At 32.1% G+C, this 19,640-nt stretch overlaps 1 protein-coding gene across 1 annotated transcript in view; it reads left to right on the top strand.

Annotated features, from left to right (window-relative positions):
- The first annotated feature begins 8,364 nt into the window (after positions 1–8,364).
- The window catches only part of LOC120350811 (serine/threonine-protein kinase SIK3 homolog), a 36,836-nt gene continuing 25,560 nt past the window's right edge, over positions 8,365–19,640 (top strand). Inside the window, 7 exon segments of the mRNA XM_039425687.1 lie at positions 8,365–8,481; positions 12,152–12,268; positions 14,261–14,324; positions 16,434–16,595; positions 17,629–17,753; positions 18,839–18,962; positions 19,538–19,629. Of these exon segments, the coding sequence (XP_039281621.1) occupies positions 8,365–8,481; positions 12,152–12,268; positions 14,261–14,324; positions 16,434–16,595; positions 17,629–17,753; positions 18,839–18,962; positions 19,538–19,629 (801 nt within the window).

A 19,640-nucleotide genomic window follows, 5' to 3' on the forward strand; every position in this document is an offset into this window, starting at 1 on the left:
CACTTTCTGGCAGCAATAATTATTCTTCTGAATAATGTACAATGATTTCATGTATCGCATAAATGAGTAAATGATTCATCATTTCCTTCTGCTAATGTACATGATGAATGATTTCAATCATTCATAAATTGAAAACTTCACTTTTCTGTGCAGCAATAATTCATTCTGATAATGTACATGATTCTGTATCGCATAAATGAGTAGAATGATTTCAATCATTTTTTTCACAATCCTCTTCTTCACCAGAGTCCTGTTTTATGAACTTATAGTTGATTAGTAAATATGTTTACAGTATTTTGAAGATAGTATAGAGTAATATTATTCAGAACATTCTGAATGAAAACGTCTTGATATTGACAGGATTGAGTATTTATCAACACAATTTGATGCTTTAGGTTTGGTTGTTGTATTATCAATCTGTGTAACTGAAAGCTTAAACTTTGAGCAGCAGAATATATTATATAGTATGGATGAAGCCCTACGATTGGACATTAGCTGTTGACCAATGAAGGTAGAGCTCTACTTTCATTCGCCGAGACTAGACACGCCAAGTATGTCTAGTCTCGGCCAATGGTAGTAGAGCTCAACCATCATTGGTCACAGCTAATCAGCTACCATTGGCCGAGACTAGACATACTTGGGCGTGTCTAGTCTTGGCGAATGACAGTAGAGCTCTACCTTCATTGGTCAACAGCTAATGGCCATTGTAGGGCTTCATCCGTAATATATATTTTGCTGCTTAATGTTTAAGCGTTCAGTTGAATAGAGATTTATGATATTAAAAATAAATCTGAATACCCTTTTTCAAATAATGACTTGAAAATGGCATTAGTAGCCTAAACATGTTGTTTATGATATAATTTCAAAGGGTACTCAGAATTATATTTCAAACGTTTGATATCAATCACAACACTTCAAAATAACACAGAACTTATCGAATTAAAGTTTGAAAATTTGAAAGGTGTTCTGAGAGCGATCAATGCGAACATCAAGGCTCATGAATAATTCATCTCAATTTAATCAGTGGTACTTTTTTCAGAGAATAGTAATGTCAATAATTTAACAGTCATTAGAGAAGTCAATACGATCTATCTTTAAAAATATTATATTTTTATTCATATGAATGAGAATACTTGAAATCACTGTGCTTTATAAAGAAAATGATTCACCTGTACAATCATAAATTTGCATATTAGTGAAAGGTATTTACCCAGATTTTTATCTAAAAAATCATTTGATTTATTCATTCTGTATGTGCATAGATATGTGCTCTGAGGAAGTTAGGAGAACAATAGAATTTCTTTTGAATGGTAACGAAGAATAAAATCAATGAAACGAGAGTTCCCTGTCGTCAAACACACCAAACCTGAAAACTTTTAGATTACTCATAATAATCACTGTCAAATCAAATACTCGATTAATTTCGATTTAAATTTCAAATACTCGATTTGATCAATTTCAAATACTCGTAGTAGTTCTCTGTATGGTTAACCATAATTTATCTTCACTCATAATAATTTACCTCAAAACTCTGGTTGAAAATACTGAATTTCCTAAATGCAATGGGCGTTTATAATCATAAATCAGTTGATATTCTCCTCAGTGAATTAGAAAACAAAACTATCCTCTATCCCTCTTGAATAAATGAAAAAACTACAGTTCATCAAAAAACAGTCAAACAATCCACATAAACTGTTTTTTAAATTCAAATAGATTGTTCAAAATGTCCATATCACACATCTTCAATAAATTACTTTCAATACCCACTCCTAATAATTTCCTTTTAGAAAAATAGTTTTCAAAATGACGTATCAGTCGATAATTTGAACATTTTATTAATGCACGGCTTTGAAAAAACGCATGACATGAGAACCAACGAGCCAAGTCAACGACAAAACGTTATTAAACAGTGTTTAAATTTCATAATATCTTCTCAAAGATCAGTGAATGAATAATTAGAAACAGTGAATTGGATTTAAAGTGGTACAGTAAATTTCTTAATTGTATTAATTCTACGATTTTTTACATAAATTCAATCAAAATATTTATCACAAATACAGGAAAAATGTTCGATTTTCAAAACACGAAAGTTTCCAACTTTCATCGATAACGAGGGCATTTCCGGTATTAGGCAATGAAAGCGAAAATTATTGGTCGTGAATGTGTTTTAGCACAGCGCAGCACACTTGCAATGCGCAATCAAACTTGAAATTATTGAATAATGACGACGGTTAGGAGTTAGGAGGCAGAGTGCTATGTGATTACTCTGTTGCAGCTGAAAACAGAGAACAGAAACAGGAAAACTTGTTTGAAAATGGCCTGGCTTCCGGCTGTCATTAGGCACAAACGAGCCTGAGACATCATTCAATCATTCATCCTTCAAACTAAACTAGTAGTGAAATTGTCTCAAACGTTTTGCAGATCATTTAAATAGTTTTGACTTGATAAAATTGAAAGGAATGCAGTGACAGGAATGATATTATGGTGGTTGGTTGGAGGATGCAGCAGAAAGCTTCTTTCCCTAGAAGATAATTCTTCCTTGTTGGAATTATCATGTACTACATAGTTGACTAGAATTTGTTTCGGTATTTAGTATAGTTGAATTGAATCTGCAGTATATAAATAAATGAATGACAATGAATTGGAACCATTTGAAAATGTGGAATCATGGGTGTACATGGATTAGAAATGTGTATTGGAGTTAGTTCTCCTATATAAAGTAAGGTATAACAAATGAACAAGCTTCACACTATGAAGACGCCACGAGCTTCAATCATTCACGTGAGGTACCTTTGTTTTTTATGAATGATCACAAATGAATACTGCTCAGAGTCGTTATTAGTAAATAGATATAAAATCGCGGAAATTTATATTGTAATTCTAATTATCAATACGAGGCGTGTTTAGATCTCACATAAGCTTTTTGCAAGTTTTACCGTTCAACCATGACATTCATTCACAACTCATGGCCAAACTCTTCTTTTCTTCTTCTCTCGCTTTCTTGTGATTGAAGCACGTGCTTATTTAATGGAAGGCAACAATCTCTCTCTCTCTCTCTCTCTCTCTCTCTCTCTCTCTCTCTCTCTTGACTCCCTTGCCTTTTCACATTATTTGGGAAGGAAACAATGTTCTATTATAATTTGTTTGAAATAGTATTTAAGAAAACTCTTGCTTGAAACGTTCATCGGAGTTTGATTTAGAATATTACTGTTATTTTAGGTTGTTGCAAGTTATCGCGTAGCCTTGCTTTGAACTTTCAGATCAATGAGTTTTTCTCCAAACGTCAAATCGAACGAAAGAAGTTTCTGGCTTGGGAAAACTCACAATTTTCTGTGCGGTTCATTACAAAGGAGTAGAATTTCGTTGCAGTTGAATAGAATCACGTGATTGAGACATTGCCCTTACAGAGTGGAGAAGTGGCTGGAGAACAGTGGGTTGTAGCCTATAGGTGAGTAAAGTAAGGCTTCAAAAGCACGTTTCCAATCATCCGAGAGCCGCGTCAGCGCTATTTGTTCTCGCAAATCTTGCTTTCACAGGCGAAAAGCGATCGAAAATGAGAGGAAATATTGTTCAAAAATGACGAAAAGTGATTCAAAATTGAATAAATGGTGTCTTCGTAAATGCGTAGCCTCAGAGCCGTTAACAAACCTAGTACAAGTACTTGGCTGTCACCAAGATATTTCACAAGCAACAACAAACAGGAAAAATGTTGTAGAAATAATGTTCAATGATTTTTTTATTTCCAACAATTTTCATTATTTTTCAACAAAAATTTGTACAAATTATGAAGTTAGGAAAAATGTTCAATGATTTTTTTCCCCATAATTTCCATTATTGTTCTCAACAAGAGAAAGTACAGATAGTAAGTACAGTTAGTACACTTAGTAAGTACATTCCGTCCAATATTTGCCTCGAAATTTTGCTAGTGTACGAATCAAGATCCACAATTTTTCATTACACTGTAATGAAAATCTAAATGTACGTGCAATATTTAAATTTAGTGACATGATTCCATTTTTTCAGATATGAAAAATAAATAATTGAAATCTATATTCAAATGTGATGAAATTACCTAGGGAAAGTATTTCGTGTCTCCTAAGTCAGATTTCAAGTTCAAAGAATAGTGAGTGTTCAAGAAATAAATATATGTAATGAAAAACACATGAATTGAATTCAATATCGAAATGTTTTTATCAACAGGGGAATCCTTCACATGGCAAAGTCCAAATCCATAGAAAAGTGACTGTCAATAAATAATATTATATGTGGCTTAAAAGGTTTTGTGTGAATTGAATTCAAATTTGAAATTTAGTAAAATTATACTGTGTTGTGAATACATTTCCTTTTCCACTGTTAATCTAAACTTAAAATTAAAAACACTTTTGACGCGGAAACATTTTTTAGGAGTAACGACTTTTCGACCTGTTTTGGTCATCTTCAAACTAAGAGAACCCTCAAACTGAGTTCCCTCAGTCACTGCTCGTGACTGCCAAAAAGTAAGTGTTTCCACTTCCAAGTGATTCCAAAATATTTTGAAGTTTAGTGGAATTGTCTCTCACTGAGAATATCCAAGGAAAAGAATTCATGCATAGAAGTAAAACGGTTTCCTTTTATAGGACAATCGTCTTTCATGACTCAATCCAAAGAAACTCTGCCAAAGAAATATAAGTAATGAAAATACAATATATACAAATTGAATTCAATATTAAAATTGTTTCTATTTCCAAGGGAATTGTCTTTCATGACGAATTCCATATCAGTAGCGTTGGAAAAATGTGATTGCACAGTGTTTGTCGTCATTGAGTTTATAAAGAGGGAATTTTTTCAACGAAGGTATCTAGTGCTGTGGAGAATGACGTCAAAGCTTGCCACGGTCTGCACGCAAGGAAGTTGCTATTCCCTTCGGTCTCAGTCTCGTTACTTATTACCGATAACGCTATTGCTCTCTGTACTGGGGTTAGGGGCTCAATGCCGCATTTCAATAGTGCTCGAAAGGGATTTATTTAGGCAGCCAGCTGGAAGAATTACTGCTCAACTAGTCGAGGTCTGGAATTTTTCAATCGAGGAAAACTAGTGGCGACGACGGCTGGTTCACGCCATCCAGCGCATTACAACTTTTTCTTGAATGAAACGACATAAAATTGTTGGGACCTCTCTCATTTATTAAAAAAATTAGAGACAAGTGTTGTTAATAATATTATTAATCTCAAGTTTTTAAGATTAACCATTGTACACCAAAAGTTATGCTGTAACTGAGGCTATACGATTGGTTGACCCATCAAGATTGGAATACTGTATGCTATTCTTCGTGACAAAGCATACCACAGAGGAAGCTTCGTAGTTTGAGCTTGTCATGTCTCGGCCTATTGCATACCTTGTAGGTGAATCAACTAACAATCATATAGCCTCACTTACGCTGAATAATCATCGGATCTATGTTTCGGCTTTCAATTTACTAGAGATTTATAATTAATCACAATCTAAATCAGCTTCATGGTTCGTTGATGAGGCGTTTGTTTCAATCTCAATTGAGAGTCATTCTATTCAATATGTTTAGGCTACCTATCACAAAATCAACTTCACTATAACACAGAAAATCGTTAGCTTCCATTGTTTCTTGGCATATTTTTTAGTGATTTATTGAATAGAACGTTTTTTTTTTGAAGTCTGGGCTTGTAACTGATAATGAATTTGTTGAGAATTTGTGAGATCAATTCAACCACAGATTTAGGTGGATCCCAGACGATTGGGACTTTGGGAGCTGGTTTTGTGTTTTGGACGCTCATAACTAGCGGATCTTGTCGCAAGCTGCACGTATGTTTGTTTTCACGCTACTTCCTCTTTATGTAAATACTCTCATTTGAAAGCTCAGTTCTAATTCTTCTCAAGCCAAGTCGCAAAATACGACTCTGCGTAAAATTTTTTAATTAGGTTTTTTCAAACTTGAATTAATGGAATCTTTCTGCGTAACATGTTCATTTCATTAATGCTAATCATGAATGAAATTCCCCAGAGGGAAGACGTTGATGTAGCACAACTGTCTGGTAATTCCCAGTATGATTTACATGTCATACTTTGCATTTTAAAGAATCTTGTGTACTAATACTCTTAACAGACTCTTAGTCCTGATGAATTTGTTGAACATTGTCTAGATATAGTAGTTATCAGCAGTTGGAGTGATTTGTGTCAAATTTCATGTTGGTTAGATAAATAAAATTTCCGTAATTATATGAATGTTCTAATATGAAAAAAATATTGAATCCATTCTCCCAACAACAAAAACATAAATCAGGAAAATAAAGTGAATTTCTATTATGCATGATAATGTTTCTACATAATAATTATTTCTCAGATCAAGTAAGCTATGTTGCAATTATTTGTTTTTAAGTTCGTGCTATGCAGGTTCTGTGATTCATGGTTTCATCATATTTTGTTGATATCGTTTAAAACGTCGAAGAATAGTTACAAATTAGGAAACACTAATTAGCAAGTAGTTTTTCTACTGTCTTTCGGCTTGGGACTTGATCCCCGACAACAACATGTTTTGAGCTTTTAATTTATATATTTTTTACTACAATTTATCAAGCCCCACACACACACATCGATTTTTGTTCGTATGGTATTTTGCCGTCTTTATAAATTCTATTGGATTAAACAGATGATGCTTGTCAAGTTCGGTTTAATCTGATAAAATTCATAAGGACGGCAAAATATTGTACGAACAAAAATCTATGTGTGTGTGCGGGGCTTGAGACGTTCAATACGTTCAATACATCACAACTTGTGATGTATAACTCCACTCAAACTCAGGTACTGAATTTCCCTTCCAAAATCAAACAATATTCTTGTTTTCATTATTCAATTAATCAGAATTGCACAACTTCCAGAAGATTACCACAGGCATACGCCTAAAATGATTGTATCTAACTTAGTAGAGGAGGATAGTATGGTTACTAGAAATCTCAATATTGTAGCAGAAGAGTTGTACACACCGATCCGTGAGATTGGGGAGACGGCCAATAAATACTGTCTCAATGAGAGTAAATACTGTCTCAATGAGAGTAAATACTGTCTCAATGAGAGTAAATACTGTCGGTGTCGCGTGGGCACCATTATGTTGAACGATCGATGTACTGCGATTCTCATGAAGGACTGGACTCATTTTTGCGTGGGCTGTTTGCAGTAATTGGAAAAGTATGATCGAAGTTTAGGGTTTGTATGATGTGTCAGTTGCAGGGTAGAGCCGACCGCCGAGACCTGCTTGCTTTGTGTCGTCTGTTAACTCAGTGCTGCACAATTTCATTGTTCAACTGTACTAGCATGTCTCTAACATCGTTATCTGTTTTTCCAGTTCGATAGTCATTGAAGCAAAAGAATGCGAATCATATTATGCACTTTTCCAATCTTTTGTATTTAGTATTGATATTAAAGCTCACTTTGTCAATCTCTACCAGAAATTAGGAAGGTTGAAAGGGAATGAGAGCACCTTTCCTAACTAATAAGTTGGGTGGAAGATATTTTTGTGGAATTCTATTATTATTAGAGATTGATTAATATTTGGGTTACGGTATTTATTTTATGCTTGGAATGTTTATTGAAATAGAAAATTAACAATTCCAGTTTATAATTATTATTTTCGACCTGAAATCTGTGACTTAAGCCGTGTCCACACTGAACAAATGTTCGACAAACATGTTTGTTGAAACAGTTTGGGCAAATTTTATTATGTTTGACAAACAATGTTTGCCCGTTTGCAGTGTGGACGCTTCTCCAAACAAAATATTTGTAAGTTGGGAGAATATGTTTGGAAAAACAATAATTTTTTGTTTGACAAACAATGATTGTCCCAACTTTTTCAAATGTTTGTCCCTGAGCCCCTCAACAAACATGTTTGCCGAACATGTATGTCGAACATTTGTTCAGTGTGGCTACGGCTTTGAATAATGAACATAATTTCAAATTTAGTATGGAAACAGTTTTGGAAAAATACCTGTTGATCCATCAATTTTTTACTGATTGTCAATAAATTTATGAATGAATGTTGAAAAATTGTATTTTTCTGTGAATGAATGCTGAAAAATCATATTTACGCAAGAAATTGTGTTTTCTTTCAAGAGTATAAATTATTTGTTAGTTCTTGCTTCATATTCTGTTACCAAGTCTGTGGCCACTCTCTTATGGTGTATAAAGGAGTCATAGAATAAGTGTAGTGCTCTCACAATCAATCGAAATGGAGGGGCTTAATTAATCGAATAGAATTCCAAATGGATCACTGGGTGCTATCAATCACCCCGAAGCCTGGAGACTTCCGCAACTTCCAATATTGGCAATAAAGAAGATAGGAGTTTCGTTGAACGACACGTCATGAAAGTTCTTGTCTCCCCCGCATCTCACCAGGTGACACCAGGTCCAGAAGTCAACCTTACCAATACCTACTATCACAGATACAAGCCAACTTGTCCTGGCTACTGTACTTTTGATGTAACTTCCAAATTAGATATTACTCTATCTGTGCTACTCTAACTTGGAAGTTACAGCAAATAGAGTATAATATCAATATAAAGAAAAATTAAAATCTCAGTACCTTTTTTGAAATATTTTACAAGTAGCCCTATACAGAAAAGAGATAGAGTATAATATCATATAGGTCTACTAGTAGCATGGAATAACTACTCTATTAATAGTTCTACATATAAGTATAGTTCCTCCATGCTAGTAGGTATTGACCAAACACTTTTTTTAGTAGCATTAATTTCGAAAACGTCCTGGTAGTCAAGTTTTCAATTCCTTATGACTCTCTTCATCTGTTGATTTTTTATTTTTCATTAATAGATAATCGAATCATCGATGAATCTAGAATGAACTTATGAATGGATTTGCAATTGAAAATAAATTTAATTTTTACTTGACCGGCTTTCTCTTTTTTGAGGAGAGAAAAACATCCTATATTTCCCTCCGTCAAGATCCACATCAATATTCAACATAATACTTGTGGGAAAATTTGTAATTTGGAAATCTCATTTTACAAATAGCTGACTAAAAAGGTTATGAAGGCTGCGCTCATTTTCCACCCACCACCCTTATCTTCTTTCAACCCTTAAGTGGTGAAGTATGCAGTGCGGTGAGTTGTGGTGGACAGGGGGTGGGGAGGCTAGGGAGCACTGACGTCAATATCTACGTCACAGTTTGTCTCCCCTGTAACACCAACACACATACTACACTTTCTCCTACACTCTCACACTCATTCTTATTTTGTTTCCACCCTTATCTCTCAAATTAATATTCTCTCTCTATTTCTTGTTTGTGGTGGCAACTTTGTATCACAATGCAGTTTGGCGTGTGAGTTTTGTGGCACGATATGGAACACTGAACTTTATAGCTGTTTTATCGGCGGTCTGAACATAATTAATAAACAATAAATAACGGAGTTTTGTCGTATATTTCCCACTCCATTCAGTGTCTTACCTTACGTTTCCTCTATCAGGTCTGCATTTAAAAGTTTCGTTTAATCCTACTGTTACCTCTCCGGTCTGTACTTTCTGTTTAGGGCTGCTATACTTTATAATTATTATACTTTGTGTGTACTTTATGATTGTTCATTGTACAATCAAGAAGTAGCTTCGCTAAATTTCTTCAACTCCGATAATCAGTTTCTCTAATATATGTGACTTGTTAAACATCCTATCAAGATAGCCAGGTAGGGTCATTAGATGAGGTCATTCAATTAATTTGTTATCCAAATAAAAAATAAATTTAACGTGATTGAAGAATATTTATAGTCTGTAATTTCGTTACACGTGTTTTACAATATTCTAAAGTACATAATATGAATTTTTATTAGTACCTACCCTACTTATCAAATCTATTATAATATCAGGGTTTTTCCTAAATCAAAATTTTTACAAAGCAAAGGATAATAAACTCTAGCCTGTATCATCGAAAACAATTGTCAGTGAATTTGTGTTGGACCTATTGTGAATTCACATGAATAAGCACTTCTACTAAATACGCAAATCATATGCCTTGTCAGTTATTACAATTCATTTGAGTTTTTTTTTAATTCCAACAAAGTACGTTCACCTCAATACTTGAACACAATTCCAATGTTGAGCTCATGCAGTGCTTTATACTACAAAAAATCATAAATTGGAGGACTTTCTGCAAAATTAATGAGTCTTCAGTCTTACACCAACGTTATACCACTATAAATCTTTATTTGATTTATAAATTACATAGATGGGGTCTGTAACGAAGGTTAGCGACCATAATGTGCTAGCTGTTATTTGTATTTGATATACGTAATTTATTGTAAAGTACGTTAATTGACCTCACTTCGCTCGGTCTAAGATTCAAGTCGACGGTTTGGCATTTCTCTTAATGTTTAAATGTTTATATGTTGCGCATTCACGGCGAAACGCGGTAATAGATTTTCATGAAATTTGACAGGTATCTTCCTTTTTTAATTGCGCGTCGACGTATATACAAGGTTTTTGGAAATTTTGCATTTCAAGGATAATATAAAAGGAAAAAGGAGCCTCCTTCATACGCCAATATTAGAGTAAAAATCTGGTGTGGCGCACTCACACAACTTTCCTTGCCGTTATGAAAATTGATCAACCGACGCTAGTGTTCCCGCGCATCTCAAGTCTACTATTTAAAGATCTGAGTCATCTGGTGACAGGACAATAACGCTGGAGACACGCAAGTTCTGCTATCTCTTCATAGTGAATGATTTAATAGAATCAACAGTTGCCAATAGTTTGCAATTGAACAATCATATTTTCTCGAATTTCGAGCTCATTTTCAATTTTAGGTGAAAATGTTACTGAACATAAATTGTAGAGATTTTCATGCTGAATCTTTACCACTTGAAATTCTTTGTTTAAATTGTATCTGGAGCCTCATAATTGTGAACCTAAAATCAAACTTTGCATAGATGGGGCGGAGCTCCTGAAATTTTTACAGATATGAGACTTGTGGCAGTTGATATAGCTTATCAATGACTATTTTAGGTATGGATTTGATCAAAATCGTTGGAGCCGTTTTCGAGAAAATCACGAAAAACCCTGTTTTTGACAACATTTTCGCCATTTTAGCCGCCATCTTGAATTGCATTTGATCGAAATTGTCCGTGTCGGATCCTTATTGTGTAAGGACCTTAAGTTCCAAATTTTAAGTCATTCCGTTAATTGGGAGATGAGATATCGATATCATACACACACACACAAACACACACTATTTTGGACTCAGGGGACCTTGAAACGTATAGAAATTTAGAAATTGGGGTACCTTAATTTTTTTCGGAAAGCAATATTCTTTCCTTACCTATGGTAATAGGGCAAGGAAAGTAAAAATCAGACTATAGAATTATTCATCATAAATCAGCTGACAAGTGATTACACAGATGTGTGGAGAAGCCCCAGTCTATTGCTGTATTTCCATAAGGTCTATAGTTTTTCAATCAGGTACTTGTGGATGAATATACTGCGTCAGGTCTACTGTTCACAGAACTACTAGTTAGATAATAGGGTATGTAAAATTAATAAAGATGTATTAAGGCGATTTGTTGCAGAACTTTTGAACTTGATTGTTTACAGGCTTATTAATTGAAGATGCGCGGCAATCATTTTGAACAAAGAAGCGATGTTTTACTTATGTAGTTTCAACTGATAAGTTGTTATTTATTACTCTGATGAGTTTATCCTGTAAATGAAAAATCATTCTTCATCTACATTTCTTTGATATGATGACGATGAAAAATTCAATATATTTCAATTTCCAGAAAACTATGCTATATCAGACAAATATCTTATCTGTATTATTATTCTCACTTTCTTGATCATACAATTTGTATACTTGTAATGTTGATGGTTTGATTAAATACAACTATAATACTAAAATTTGTCTTATTGTGATTTATTTCCTTCCCCCCTATGACAATGATTAAAATTTAAATAAATATTTTTATCATTTGTTTATGATAATGTGTTATGATTAATGAATTTCACAAATTTTCTTCACAATTTTCCTACAGACTAAGAACATTTACATCAATCAATTGATCATCTCACTGCATTTTTGGATATTGTAAATTTATAGATAATTTATTGACAGTGAAGTTCTGTGCATTAATTGCTTTCTTCATTTTCAGGTGGCGATCAAGATAATAGACAAGACGAAACTAGACGAAGATAACCTGAAGAAAATATTTAGAGAAATTCAAATTCTTACACAGCTCAGGCATCCTAATATTATAAGACTGTATCAGGTAAATATATCCATCTCATGCTTCCAATGTTTTAAGATTACATCAGATAAAAATATAAACTCTATAATATATTTCACTTTTATTTTTTCGTTCAATTAATCTGAATTCTATCCTCTATGTATCTCAGACCAAGTAGCCAATCTTCAACACTATCGATTCAAAATACTTGGAAAATCTTGAATACATTTGAAGTTTTTGTGGAAAACAAAATTATCAATATAGCATTGAAAAAAATGAATAAAAGTTAGATACAGATCAAGTAACTCTGGAAATCAAAGATCAAATTAAATGAAAGCAACTATGTTTTACATATATAGTTTCAACTGATAAGTAGTTGTATATTTCTCTGAAGATTTTATCTTGTAAATGAAAAATTATTCTTCATCTATATTTCTTTTTTATGATGACGATGAAAAATACAATATATTTCTATTTCCAGAAAACCATCTTACATCATTTTATACTTGTGCATAAAATAGGTCTCAAATTTTGTGAAGATTATATCATGAGACAATATAGGTCTAGTAAGTGTAAAGGTGCGTACAGATTTACGCGCTGCGAACATGAGCAATTCACTTTTAATCAGCTGATGTCAAGCTTTTTTTATCTGTATCTTACCGTTTCTGTAAAAGCTGATTAAAAGTGAATTGCTCATGTTCGCGGCGCGTATATCTGTACGCACCTTTAGATAGCTCAGATTCTACCAAAATTTTTTGAATAAAAAATGATAAAAATATTTAATCTTTGGTTAATAATTATTTAATTTGATCATCTCAGACTCACTTACGAACCTTGATAACATTATTACATTATTACCTTATTAGAATGATAGGATAGGTCATTGCCATTACCTTGTAGAAAATCCTGCAGATAGTAATTCACCAACAAAGAAGTGAGTGGCCTTTATCAGGCATTATAATCGCAATGACTAATTTGAATGACATTACAGATGATAATCCTGCAGCCGATCAGATAATATTTGCTGGTTGTTTGCAAGTGAAGTCACTTTCTCCAAACAGTATTAATTGCAAACATGAAGGTAGATTGTAATCTGCAAACTAAAGCACCAACAATCCGTTAACAAAGCCTTGGCTCCATTAGGAACATGATATTGTTTTGAAATCGAATCTTAATGAATATTGTTCAACAGTTATAGTCTATGTAAAATAGATTATTACTAAACGGAATTGTTCTGGTTGTCCAGTAATGCTGATAAAATGTAGTAAAAGATGTTATAATCATTCTGATGAGAATAATACTCATTAATTTCATATTCATCAATCATTTTAATGTGAAACATTCCACTAGAAAGGTCTGGAAATTATTAGTTTTCGAGATGAAATACTACCATGGGCTTTTATTACCAATGTCACTAATGTGAATGAATCATGAATTTTATATATATTTTGGACTCAAAATTGGACAAAACTTATAATGTGATAAACTCAACCTATTTTTGGACAATTTCTATTCAAATTTGGGAAAGGAACAGTTTTTGGCTTTAAGCCTGTTGTTCCTTTCCCAATAATTCATAGTTGAGAATGATATTGTATCTATCAATATATAAATGAATAATAATATGTATGAATCAGAGCATTTCCTTTGACCTCATATTTGTATATGAAATTCAATTCTTATTACAGTACTTATAATAATGATTTTTTTCACGTTTTAAATTTAATATTATAATCACGTTTTCAATGTAGGCTATTCATATTATAAGTTTGATGTAGATGTACAGTAATTTGGATTTTATGAAGCTAATTTAAATAGAAAAATATCATTCTTCAAGTTCCTTTACATCCATTATCATCACTCTCAGTTAGTAGTGGTGATAAATGATAGGTTGAAAGTTCTCTCTATAAATGAAAGTGATCAAATTTGTATTGGTTCAGTTTTCAATATGTTAATTGATATTCCAGTTTCAATATGAAAGGGTTGAAAATCAACATTGATTCAATCAACTCTATTGCTAATTGTCCACTGTTTCAGGTTATGGAAACCGAAAAGATGATATATTTAGTAACAGAATACGCTAGTAAAGGTGAAATTTTTGGTGAGTTTTATTATTCGTTTTGCAGTACTAAAGTTTACAATGAATCCATATTCATTAGTCAATTTAATATTATCAGAAAGCATTATCATTGTTGAACGGTGATGAAATTTACGTTGATATGTATGATTGTGTTTTGCGAAAATAAATCATTTACAATATAGCACATCATTATATACATACAAATACAATACATTACATTAGTAATTAGTCAATTTGTTATTTTCAAATTCAGAAATCATTATCGTAGCTGTTTTCAAGAGTGTCAATTAAATTCACGTTGAAAATTATTTGCATTTTCAAGCAGTATGGATAAATTGTACAACATTATTCACAATACATTACATTGAATAAACAATTAGAATATACATTAAACAATTTTAGACTCAGGGGACCTTGAAACGTATAGAAAACTTGAAATTGGGGTACCTTACATTTTTTTAGAAAGCAATACTTTCCTTACCTATGGTAGTAGGTGGGGCAAGGAGAGTAATATAATATAAAATTGTATGAAATTAATGTACTGCAAATTAATAGTATTTTTGCACTGCAAACATGAAAACCTTGTGTATTATTAGTGAGTGCACAATAACCTTTAACTGAATCGCATTCAACCGAAACATGTTTATTTGATTGATTATAATAGGACTGGTTGACTTTAATGATTAGGATAATTATGTATCTGTCACATTCTGTTCCCGTTATCTAATTGAAATTCATTACACGGAACATTTTTTAATATTATGATGTATTGTATATTTCACTTTCTATATTTCATATTCATTTCCACTCTCCTTTCTCAACCACCATCGAGGAGGGAAATTTGCGTTTCAAAAAGATGATTTTTATAGTCTCAGGTCCCCCGATTTTCATTTTATCCATGATTGATTCAATTAATTATTAGAACGGGTGTTGTAATAATGTAATCCTTTTAAATGATAAAATAGATGGGTTTTCTAATGATGCAGCATAGTAGAAAACCAATAAATTTTCGTTTAAAACTTGTTTATGAAATAACTAGCGTTTGTAAGGGGAAAACATATTTTTCTAGGAGATATCAAGTTCAAGGGGGAGAATTAATTGTGGCTATAAATTATTATTCTTGTTGAGTTTATGGAATATCGTCTCTCATCAAGTTTCCCATAACTGTGACATGTAGTGTGAAAAATTCAGAGAAGTTCAACCCAATCGCAAGTCGGTTCATTTTCAGAGATTAGATTACTGCTAACAGTTGTTCATTATTCAACAATGAAAAATCGCTTGTCGAATATATTTGATAGATAGTGTTTGAGGTCAAAGCAAACTTCTCCAATTAACTGAATGTTTGGCGTGATTTTTTACTGCAGTTTGGATTTAGTACTTGGTACTCTAATTTATTTATTGAAGACCCTTATCAGCTTTTCTCCTCATGTTTGGAAGAACGAGTAGAAGTTATTAGAAAATTATGAAGTTGTCTGGAACTTCCATACATTCAATAGGCTTACCAATCTTCCTTTGTTATCTGAATCCATCCTATCAAGTCTTCATAGTTATGTGAAATAAAAAAATTAACATTTAAAATGTTATACATCCAGATATTTTCCGAATTCATTCATTCTACTGGATGCTGAGATAAGAATTTATCTCATAAAAAGGAAAAAGCTTTTCACAGTTGCCTTCTAAAATATTCAAATATCTATGAATTAATAATGTTCATGTGTTGTGATTACTAGATACTCATACCATTCTCTATTTCAACCAAAATTTTAATTTATTCAAACCTGTTATGTACAATATATTCAGTTATATGTAACCTACATTGTATAAATGATAAAGTCAGTGCAAAACACATACAGTAAAAGGCATATCTATAGTGAGTCTTATAAGACTACAATATACTTTGCTTAATGTGATTATATCCCACAAAGTGAAATTATTTCTATTGCTAGTAACTTTCAATTTTACAATGCAAGAAAACCCGAGGTTCATGCGCTAACAATTAGTATCGCACTGCAAAATCAGTGTGGTAGCAATATTAAAAATAATCATAGTTTTCATATTGGTAAATTAGTTTTGAATATCGTATCTCTGAAAATAACATTGTAAATTTATATGTTTCAATTTAATTTCCAGATCATTTAGTAAATAATGGACGAATAAGTGAGAAGGAAGCATGTCGCATCTTCCATCAGATTGTGTGCGCAGTCAACTACTGTCACAGTCGAAAAATTGTACATAGAGATTTAAAGGCTGAGAATTTGTTATTGGACGAAAACATGAATATTAAATTAGCTGGTAAGAGTTCACCTCATTTTATTTGGTATATCAGTCTGACTTTCAAATTATTGTAGTTGCACTCATCTTTTTCCAACTTATGAACTCTTTTTTGATAAGAATGTAACCTTTGCTGCCAATAATTGCAATATTATTACTAATTGAGATGTCTGATAGTAATTCCACTTGATAATGTTGTGAAAAGAAGTATTGTATTCTTCATATTTTCAATAAGGATCACTTTATCAATTTTGTTTTAGGATAAGATTTTTTTTTATCAAGAGTTTTGATATATTTACTACTTGGTTATTTGTTGTGATTGTAATTTTACAACTCTTATAAAACCTTGTATTGTTTTCTTTATCTTGCTAATGAAACACTAATTAATAATTCTCTCTATGATCTTCTGTTTTGAGACAAACTCAGTGCATACTAAAGAGATTCTTAGTTTGATACATTATTATTATTCAAACACCGGTTGGTGAGGATTAAGATTTTGGAAAATCTACGCTACAATATCTCATTAATTTATTATGATGATTTTCTTTAATTGTGAATTTCAAAGTAATATCAGGTTTATCGTAAAAAGCAATTCGCTCAAGGTGATCGATTGAATTCTTCAATGTCCTTTGCCAAGTCATGTGACAAGTCTATGGCAAGCAATAAATATGAGGAAAATTCGTTGAAAAATGAAGGAACATTCAGGTCTAGTATAAGCATTATAACTAGATAGTCTTTTAGAACAAGAAGTTCGGATGATTGAGATGAAACAACATTTTTCGATGTACTTGTCTCCTTTCATGAAATTCAATTGATTATCAGTCAAAAAGGAGGTAGAAGAAACAGAGATTTATTGAAAAAATTCTGTATTTCAAAATGTATTCAGCAAATTTATTTCAAAGTCAATACATATTTCTCAGCACCAAAAGTTTTCTGAATTGTTGCTGTTATTTGAATTGTGAAGAGATTGATAATAAAAAAAACTTTAGAATTAAAATTCATAACTATTAAATTTGATTATGTATCTGTATTATTTCATTATATATGATTACAGATTTCGGATTTAGTAATCATTTTGAATTGGGTAAAAAATTATCCACGTGGTGTGGTAGCCCTCCTTATGCCGCTCCAGAACTGTTCGAAGGACTAGAATATGACGGACCAAAAGCCGATATATGGGTAAGTGGAGCCGCTGTCAAACAAAACAGAGAATATGACTGCTAGCAGGGGAGTTTTCTTATTAAAATCTTCCAATTCCGCTTAAAACCACCTCACGGGATGTCGGTAATCGATAAAGTTTAAAAATTTATTGAAGAAGAGCACTTGAAATACTCTAGTATACAGCTTGAATTGAATTTCGTAGATTAATTTTTAAGAATTTATCATTGTTCAATCCATCCACATGATGATAACAAATGGTTACAAACTTGTTAATTTTATAAATCTAATATACACCCACTGAATGAATGCTCAACTCCATATTTAACGGAACATTTAACATTGAAAGTTAATACTATTATGATTTGTGACGAAAACTTGTATTAAATTCTCAAACTAGCTCAATGTAAAGACTCATTACAATCTTTGGACAACAGATAGACTGGTAACCTGTATTTGAAAATGTGTAAGTTATAAGTAAAATAAAGTTTTATGTCAACCTCAACACAAAGCACGCTTAACTCTTCGCATCAGAAAGATTGTTCGGAGTATCATAGATCGACTTGTATGAAGAAAACCGCAATCATATTGGTAGAAAGATTAATAAAAACTTGAAGTACCCTTTATTATTAAAAACTTTAAAATGTTTCAACGACTAGTGTCGACCATAACTTAGGTCATTTGAACACTTGAAATGACCCAAGTTGTGGTCGAAACTAGTCGTTGAAACATTTTAAAGTTTTTAATAATAAAGGGTACTACAAGTTTCTATATTGTTTTTATTAATTTGTACAAAAGTAGCTCATATAATTGAAGTGCTTTTATGGTAGAAATATATATACTATACTAGTAGAAAGAACTATACTAGCCTAGTAGGAGACATTGAGAATATCTTAGTTCAAACAAAAATTTAATATGCTTTAATAAGTGAGTGTTTTTCTATTCTGAAGTTTAAAGGATCATTTTAATTACGATTTATTAGTATGAATTAATATAATTTAACGATCACTATCTACTTACTTAGTTATTTATTTACTTTTACTTAGAGTATTTTATATTATTTGCAATTACCCTACTTTGATTAACTATTATTTTACATGTTTCAGAGCCTAGGTGTAGTTTTGTACGTCCTCGTCTGTGGTGCCTTGCCCTTTGATGGTTTGACCTTACACTGCCTTCGGAAAAGAGTCATGACCGGCATGTTCCGTATACCATTTTTTATGAGTGCAGGTACAGTATTCAATATTCTTTCAATTTAAAATTATAAATAAATTTATATCGACTCGACGAAGTTTCCAACTTATTAAATAAAAATACTAAGAAATTGTCAAAAACCACAGATTTATTGATAGTTAGAAAGACCGATTTCAGTTGTTACACCATTGTCAATCTCTGATAAACTCATCAGAGTTTGACAATTTCTTAGTCTTTTTATTTAATATGAATAATTACCACAATATCAACTTCTCAACTACACGAAAAGTGAAGTTTTCAACATCTAAATTGCAGGTTATATTTGTATCTTAACAAAATACAAATTACTTTTTTCTCAAAAGACACATTCTAATTGTATTTTATTGAAATACGAATAACATCTGCAAAATATAGTCAGTGTTTTTGCCAGAAATAAGTGGTATTGAAATTCATCTATTCGGTGCCATTCAACCAGTAAATGCTAAAATAGTAAATATGAAATAGGGATTGTATATTACGATAAGCTTATAATATTGAACCAGAAATATAAAATTTATTATAATGCATCAAAATGTTTGCAAATTAAAGTAATCTTTCTTATCCTTTCTCAGATTGTGAAGATTTAATCCGACACATGCTGCTAGTTAATCCTGAAAGACGGCTGAAAATGGAACAAATTTTAGCCCATAAATGGATGAAACAGGTAAGAAATAG

Source organism: Nilaparvata lugens, chromosome 4, assembly GCF_014356525.2.
Source record: "Nilaparvata lugens isolate BPH chromosome 4, ASM1435652v1, whole genome shotgun sequence".
Classification (NCBI taxonomy): Eukaryota; Metazoa; Arthropoda; class Insecta; order Hemiptera; family Delphacidae; genus Nilaparvata; species Nilaparvata lugens.